This window comes from Phymastichus coffea, unplaced genomic scaffold, assembly GCF_024137745.1.
Source record: "Phymastichus coffea isolate CEN01 unplaced genomic scaffold, Cenicafe_Pcof_1.1 PCOF00039, whole genome shotgun sequence".
NCBI lineage: Eukaryota > Metazoa > Arthropoda > Insecta > Hymenoptera > Eulophidae > Phymastichus > Phymastichus coffea.
In genome coordinates, this window is record NW_026706850.1 from 1,624,426 (window position 1) to 1,633,402 (window position 8,977).

At 33.6% G+C, this 8,977-nt stretch overlaps 1 protein-coding gene across 1 annotated transcript; it reads left to right on the plus strand.

Moving 5' to 3' along the window:
• Nucleotides 1-237: 237 nt before the first annotated feature.
• Nucleotides 238-3,913, plus strand: LOC131664003 (trypsin iota-like). Its single transcript, XM_058934816.1, has 4 exons — nt 238-488; nt 3,183-3,354; nt 3,417-3,524; nt 3,605-3,913. The coding sequence occupies exons 1-4, from the start codon at nt 238-240 to the stop codon at nt 3,911-3,913; spliced, it is 840 nt and encodes a 279-aa protein (XP_058790799.1).
• Nucleotides 3,914-8,977: the final 5,064 nt, after the last annotated feature.

Consider the following 8,977-nt stretch of genomic DNA (forward strand, 5'->3'; position numbering starts at 1 on the left):
AAGACATCACTACGTTGCCAGAAGTTAATAGAAGTTATTATTTTCAACTATCATCTTGATTTGTCGTAGTTCGGGCGATCACCTGATCAGTTTATTGATTCCGTCACCTTCTCTACCTTAATCTTTGTCGTAACTCTCCGAAAGCACGCTTGTGAACTGTACTGTCGGTAGATACATAATTGCTGAGAGAGAGAGAGAGAGGGAGAGAGAGAGAGAGAGATGAACGGGTGGACCCGTATGACCCTTGCCAGCACCCTCGTGGCCAGTCGAAGCTCGTGTTTGACTTCCCAATCATCGGCCCCCGAGGCCCTTCACTATCCGTTTATGCGTAACCAGGGAAATATCAGGGGAATATCGAAATTCTACGGCGTAATCAATTCCAATCGCATCGAGTGTCTTTTGGCGATGCACGCGCACGATGCGTATGTGGAAGAGGCTTTTGGATTGACGTTGAGGAGAATTTTTGATGGAGTAGCTGTCATTGCACGGTAATCGTAGGGCAGTAAATAACACGTGATATTTGTAAGTATCTTGCATGAAGCGATTGGCAAGAGATTATTGACAATTGTATCGGCAGGAATTAGAGGTATCAAAAAATAATACTCTTATTTCTACTCATATTTCAGAATATAATTATTATAATATTATTAAATATTATTATTATTATTAATTATTAATTATTATTATTTCAGAATGTGCAAAGATAATAGAAAAATAAGTATTCTTTCAGAAAAACAATATTATAATAATTATTTTTCATAGAAATTTCATTTTCAATCTTCCTACTTATTTATTACATTTCTTGCAGGGCATATTTCATGATATGAATCGAAAAAAAATAGATATTTTTATTATTAAATTATTACTTTGTGTTTCGCGAATACGTTAAAACATAGAAAAGCTTAACAGACATTGAAAGAGAAAATATATTTCTTATATATCATTTAGACTTTTTTTAGATAGTACTCATTATAAAATCTATAATGTGTATATATATTTTATTTCATATTGTTTTTTACTTAACTATTTATTTCTAGATTTTACTGAACTTATATTATCTTATAAGTACTATTTCCTAAATTTTTTACCAAATATGTATATTTAAGTAAAATTTTCATTGCTCAAATTTCCGTTTACTTATTCACTTTACGGTTATCATTGATCATTCTTAGTCCTAGACGAGTAAGATTTCTGCGGAGAGTAAAAGATTACTCTAATTATGATAATAAACTTAATTTATACATTAATCTTTAAATAAATTAAAATTATAAATGTACGATCTTTTGAAAGATTGCAATATTCACCCATAGTAATTATGATAGTCTTATCAAATTTTTGGAAATTCGTTCAAATATAAGCGTACAGTATGCTTAGCATGGAAACTTGCACTTAAAAGAAATAATCAATATTTGAAAACATTGGTACAAGAGTTCAAGATTATGCCTTCTTATATAGCGATAAAATGAAATGTCTTGATGATAAATCAGTCTACAAATACATCTGTTTCTGAGATGATACTATATAAAGCACACAAGTTCTTATATTTATTGAAATAAAAATTGCTTTGGTATTTCTCATAACCATGACTATATCTTGCATTCAAATTGGCAAGTTTCAAAATCCTTAAAAGATTCATACAATAAAGTACATAAATTGCTATCTACTTTATTCAACATTTCAATTTCTTGTAGATTCAGTTTCATATGGAAATTTTGTATCAATAGAAGAAATACCTTACATAGTAAGTACCTTATAAATCAACTATTATCTTTTTTATAAAACGCCTTGCCCGCTCTTATTATTTTTTTTATTTATTACATTATTGGAATCTTTTACATGATAATTTTAAGATTATACTGGTATATATGCATAAACAAGTCACGATGTTTTAAAGACTACATACATAGATTTTCATTGACGAATAAAAATAAAATTGACACCGATTTTTTCACAATAATCGATTAACTTTTACTCCTTTCGAGATGTATAAGAAAAGTTGTTCAAATGATTAATTAAACCTATAATTGATAAAATGTACTATGTAATTATACTATTATACGATCCTGAACCTTACATAATCATCAGTAGTGTCTCATTCTTATATTGGTATGAGTAATATATTTATTATTCTGTATTTCTTTATTACCTTGTTGAAAACATCCGTGAAAATTTTTCAATTTTAACGGGTTCAATATTCTTATAATTAGTTTCCGTTGTCCGCTAACCGCTAAATTTCCAGTATAAAACAGATAAAAATATATTTTACTTCATTTGATTCTATTTATTTCTCTTTCTTTCAATCAAATTTTAAAACAAATATTAATTTTAATATCACATATTGTTCTAAAATAATTTATTTATACTGATAATTTCAAAATATAACGTCATATTTTCTTAAAAAGATTTATTAATGGTATACTTCCATTTTTGCAGATTATTTTCTATTTTGATTATTCATAAAGCGAATTTACTGCTGAAATATAAGTCATATACTTCTAGATTTATGATGTAATTATTTCAAAGTATACGGAAATTCAAAATTTCGCGCTCTTTTTTCTAATGAACCAATCACATCGCAGCATGTGCAACGATTCTTTTTTTTTTAACAGGATTATATACAACACCATATCGGTAATGACTAGTAACGTTTACACGTATTGCAATCTACTTCCACTCATATACTAACTAAAATTAACATATGTACGTGGTGTCTTCAATCATTGCCTGGAGAACTAACTAAGAGATCCTTCTTTTAACCAATATATTTTATATAGTATTGCATTCTACACGTATAAATAATATAATGAACAATGCTAATGTTCTTTTAGGTCTCGTTGTCGTTTTACGAAGAACATGCCTGTGGCGGAGCTATTATTTCAGAATTTTACGTAATCACTGCAGCCCATTGTATAGAGTAAGATTCTTTTATAAGTCTTAATTATATGTTAAGTATATAAAATAACAAATGAACTAATTTTTCATAATAATTTTATTAATGAATTTAGTCATATTTCTACCTGCGCTATCAACAATTTTGTAATAAATGAATATTTCATTTTATTCATCAACTTGACGAAATGTACGATTAAACTTTTCTTAATAATTAAAATCTTGATATTGTAATTTATCAATACTACTCAAATAAATAGATGTCATATGACTAATTTTAATATATTTTACAGTGATTATTATAAGAGAAGTTGGGATAAAATAATTGCGGGAAAGAGTGTATCAATTGGAAGGGGCGGATCACAATTCGATATCGAAAAAATCTACATACCAGAGCAGCATGAAGACGGAGAATGGGATAATATCCATAAAGAATATACAGACTATGACATAGCCTTAATTAAAGTGAATATAGTTTGATAATAATATGATGTTATATCGTATACATTCATTTTTATTATTTACAGCTGAGATATCCAATTAAATTCGATAAATATCAAAGACCAATTAAAATTAGCTCGAAGTCTCCCAAAGGTGGTGATAATGTAACAATATGCGGATATGGCAGCATGGGAGTAAGTTGATAATAATGATTTCATGATATTTAATATTCAAAGTAAAATAGTTAATAATACTATTTAATTTATTAAATTAGGTTATCAGAGGTAATTCGCCAGGTTTGAGAAAAAGTGAAGTAACAGTGATAGATCGTAAAGAGTGCAAACCGTACTCAAAACCAGTATATGTCTCAAACAGTCTATTTTGTGCCGGTAATGGCACCACTGACGCATGCGCAGGAGATTCTGGTAGTCCAGTAGTTATCAATAGAGAATTGGTTGGTATTGTATCATCTGGTCCAGACTGCGATTATTATCCGATTCACAATCGTTCGCCTGGGCTGTATGCCAGAGTTGACTTAGTCTATGACTGGATAATGAAAATTACTGGAATCAAATATTTATAAATATAATGTTCTCTGCATAAATCAAAACTAATATATATACAGATATCTAGTGTAGTTTTGCAGCATCCATAATGAATGTAGCTCTTGCAGTAACAGTAACTTAATAATGTAACATAATAAATAATTTATAATAATATTTGTACAGAACCAATACGTTTAAAGTAAGAAAGTTGCATCAATGTAATGAATTTATATAGACATTTACTTGAACAAGAAGGCTGGTAATTGTTTTTCGATCTATTGGCACTGTAGAAATTCTTGTTAAAATACTCCGCAATATTCTTCCACTGTTTGAACTACCTGAGAACAGTACTCAGGAAGCTTTGATTAAATTATAAGTCTTTTCAAAGTTAATAGATGTGTGGTTTGATAGTTTATCAATGAAAATATTTTCGGAGTTTGTTATGAGAAACTAATCTGTAATCTGTATCTACATTAGTTTTGATAACTCACTACAATTAGAATAGCATTGAAACAATCAATGGTATGAATGAATTCTTACAGTAATTTTCAGAATTTGCATTTTTACTTAAATTATTCTTTCATTTTTAATACGGGTTATCCAAAGAGCACTGCCATCTGATGGCTAAAACATTGAAAGAGTATTATTGACTTTTTACTTCAATTTTTTTAGTTCGAAGCAAATGACTATTATAATTTTTAACACTTCATCTGGTGTAATCCATATATGCTACCTGTTTTCAGTTGTTTTTAAAAATTCAAGCTCGAAAAGTAATAATAAAGAAACTATAGATAATAGGTATCATATAATGCTAATTTCTAAGGTCACCAGTATTATTATTATGTTTTCGTTATCATTTCTATCCGTCATTACTCATTTCTATTAAAACCTTTAGTATCGATTTTTTATAGTTGACTTGCTTTTTCACAAGCACTCGCACAGTCCTAACCCTCCCTCGTCTTTTTCCAACTTCCGTGCTAGACGCGCGCGTGCCCTCGGCGTTTCTAAATCGAACGATGCGTATTGTGCGATGGCGATGCTCCCAAAGCACAGATCAGAATATCGTGGGCACAAAAGAGCACGGGAACAATGACACGAGCCAAGCTAAACTCAAACGAGGGTCGGAGACTTTGCTGTCTTTTTTTATCACATTGTCTTTCAGTTTCATTATCAACATCTTTTTAGAAATATTCAGACTCCAAACAATTGTTGTTCTGGATAAATCTCAGCTTTTCCTTCGCTTTCAAATGTATTTCAGTTTGCTTAATTAGTACTTTTGTATAAGTTTGTAAAGATATAGTTCTGTAAACGTCTATGACAGAATTCATTTTTTTATCCAATACAGTTTAAAACTAATACATTACATTGAAATTGTGACATTGAAGGAGAATTTTCTTTGATTATAAAATATTTAATTATTTTTACCCTGAATATAAAGACAAATGCCCGTATTTACAATTAAGTAAGTAAACAAACTATGTAATCTGTCACAACAAAAGAGATCTACTTTCACTATACACTTAAGAGTTCCAGCATTGCCTTGGGGAAAAACTCTACCATAACAGAAAAAAGATCGTAAGCAATAGAAACAAGTGGTTCCAGGTATACGGGAATTGCCGACATACACAGACACAAGATCTTTATTTCATTTATAGAACAGACCAATCGCACATGGATTCTATTCCATGTCTTATTTTCCATCTTACTATGCGATTTCGTTGAATATTGAATGACTTTGGCACGAAGCCCGTGTGGTTTTCTTTAATGAATTATTGAGACCCTTCGCGCTCAGCTTCCATTTTCGGGGGCTAGTAGACCGCGCACCGGGCATTCTTTCTTCACAGACGTTAAAGATTCAATGCCCAACGTTGGGCGCGTAAAGAGCAAACGTGTGTTGGAGCTATTACTATGCCAAGGCATTCCAAAGGAGAAAATAAATGATAAATTAGTTCCTTGTATAAAATTCTTGAAGATGTTTGCCCTCCGCGTGTTTTCTTTAATATTGCAATATCAATTTCTTTCGGATTCATCAGCTAGAAACTTGACTATCACTTTTACTGTTTGAGTGTAACATTTCTGTATTCGTAACAGTGCAATACATTGAATGTTGAATGAACTGTTTGTACTTTCTTTTTATTTCTTTTTCATAATTACACGTCTTGGTATAGTCATCAATTCTTATAATCATAAAGAGTCGACGGTATTTCACACTAATAACAAAAACAGTTAGCTTCATCAATTCTCTAGTACGGAGCTATCGACATCCGAAGTCGGATCTTACAGCTGTAATTATTGGTTGATCAAGAAAGTTGATAGCACGCCTATAAGATAATGGGTTTCTTTTCTTCTCCACTTCATTTCCATCTTTAGAATCATTAAACATTCATAAAATTGATAATGATCGGCATTGATCATTCGAAAATTCAAAGAAAATAAAAAAATGTTAATGTACTTCAGCTAACGGCAAGTCGCTTCAATAAATTAGTTTGAAACAGCAATCAATTGATTTAATCAATTTGTAGAGTTACGAAAGTTTGGATCATAAGATCGCTAGCGAGAGAAGAAAAGATAGCTGATTGTAAAAAAATTGTTAATCGAAATTCCATCGGGCACTCTCTGCCTCTCTGGTTACAGGCATATGGATGTATTCGTGTGGCAGCGGATATTGCGGGTGGGGCGTGCATGCAGGTGTATAGGAGAGAGAATTTGTGTTTGTGTGTGTGCGCGCGCGTGTCTCACTTAACAAACAAGGATCGGGGGATTAATAGCCAGTAGACTCGATCGTCCGTACGGTCCGTGTCATCATCCCCCATGTGTGCGCACGTGAAAACGGCCAATCGGCCGAATCGGAGATAGAGGTGCCCCTCGTCCGATAGAGGAAGCACACTCAAAGGTACGCGAGGATATGAGAGTGCAGGCGCTTGGAATGCACCTTCATTTCAATGCTGTATATTCGCTGCGATGTTGCTTAAAAACGTGCTTGCAGTGAACTTTTTAGTATCTATTGAGTATTGAGATTTTAGGTTTTAGGAAGAAAATTCTCAATAAATTTATCTACATAAAAGAATCGTACTTTCCATACTCGTTATTAGTTTGTCATTATTATTAACAGATTTAGACGCTTGTAAAGAGGTTAACACGAGAGAACGATTTATTTCAGCACTTAAGTTAAGGTTTAACGTTTGCAATGAAAAACATTAAAAATTAATAAATCATTTTTTTCATGATAAACTTTGTAAATGCAATTATTTAGAAAACGACTAAACACGCGCGGCACATCAAAGTCACGTTGATACTCGCAGAAAGCCGAAAAGTGACAGGCTACAGCGAGAGACAAAGTGAAGGGCTAGCGAGAGAGTTGGGGCCAACAACGAGAGAGAAGCATCCGGAAATTACATTTCGCCGTGGTGTAGTAATAACGTGGTTGAGTCTAACGCGAACGAGATGACATCGCTGATCAGCAACCCCTTTGCGCATACAGACGAGGGCTTGCATTTGCGACGAGTAGCGCACACACGCACATACAGCCGAGGCATAGCGGGCATAAAGATTTATTTGTAAACTCGCGAGAGAGCGGATTCTCCGCGTTTATATGACGCTAATAAGGCGCATCGCTAATTCGTGCGCATGATACCGCCTGTGCAAAGTAAATAAAACTGGCCATTTGGTCGCGCTAGCGCATGCGATATTACTGGGTAAATACGCGCAAGGATATTTATATACTGCAGATCAAATATTCCACTGTTTACACTGAATTCGGCTTTGCTGTTTATGTGGCTGCTCGCCTATAACCAACTCTTTGATTAAAAAAGTGAACGACACGCCGGCATGGTTTTTTGTTATCGAGAATTACTTTTTTCGCTTATTTCAATAGGTGATGCAAAACATCGATGAAAAAAATATGACGAAGAGACATTTTCAATTTTCGATTCAACTTCAGTTCCATCAGCTGATGAAAAAGAAAGATTGAATATCGTGTTTGATTTTGAGTCTAGGTTCCGATATATCAATCAGACCTTTTATCGAGCGAAAGCATTAAAAAGAAGTATGTTGCTGATTGCGTGAATGGGAATATTTGATCACGATCGAAAGTTTTTTGGCTATTCAAATACATCTGAAGAATATCGACTCCCGAGTGCAGCCGTATAGTATCTTATCTTTAAATTACTTTTTTTGGCCTCGAACCCAATACGGTATGTGTAGGAAAATGAAAAGAAATATATTTTGAGGGGTGAAAAACTGTGAGCTCGAGAAATTTTGGGGAGAAGGGCGAACGAGTCATGTATACAAAAAAGGACTGCTGCTGGTCTAAGCTTTTCAAAGGCATATTCATGCCGAGCACGAACGCAAAACATCTTTCGCAAGGGTTGCTCTATAACTTTTATCTTTCATGCAAATAAGACATAAGCCTTGAGCAGTAAAAATTGATTTTTATACTGAGCTGCGTAATCAATAATATAACACGAACATCTCTTTCCATATAATTTTCCAATTGAAACTCTTTCAGCAAACGATCAACAAGTATATTCAATCGATCTTTATGAATTCACTTTCTGCAAAAAGCTTTCCACGTAAAAGCAATGACTAAAACTTGAAAATTTCGGAAAACACTTATGAACTCAGTTTAATTTTTCAAGTCAAAGCCGACGGTGGGAGCATCGTACGCACAAGTGGCTAAAAAGAAGGGACTTCGCGAACGAGCGATCTTCGCATCCTCTCTCGCGACGACGTCGGTAGATTGCGGCGGCGAGCCAAGTGGCGAAGATAAAGCGCGCTGGGGAAAGTTTAAGGAGCATCCGCGCGCCGCGCCGGGACTACCGCAGATCGTTAGACTTTGCCCTCTTCTCGACCCCCACGCGCGTACCATGGAAATTAAATTTTCATCTTGCTAATGCCATACTCGCCCGTCTCTCTCCTCGTTTCTCTTCTTCCATCGGTCTTCTCTTACTGTAGTATCTCCCTTATTTTTCGTTTGCGGCTCTGATCTCGTGTCTTTCGCTCATTTGTCAGTATTATTTGTCACAGTCGATATTCTTCCTGATGCTAACTTGATGTATCTTGGAATTAAAAATAAATTTAGACGTACAAAGTGAAGTGAAGAA

Bases quoted from the DNA above. Each gene is read 5' to 3' on its own strand.
- LOC131664003 (XM_058934816.1), top strand. From the start codon at position 238: ATGACCCTTGCCAGCACCCTCGTGGCCAGTCGAAGCTCGTGTTTGACT. The intron at 489-3,182 runs GTAATCGTAGGG...TATATTTTACAG, and splicing joins GGAGTAGCTGTCATTGCACG to TGATTATTATAAGAGAAGTT. The intron at 3,525-3,604 runs GTAAGTTGATAA...TTATTAAATTAG, and splicing joins GCGGATATGGCAGCATGGGA to GTTATCAGAGGTAATTCGCC.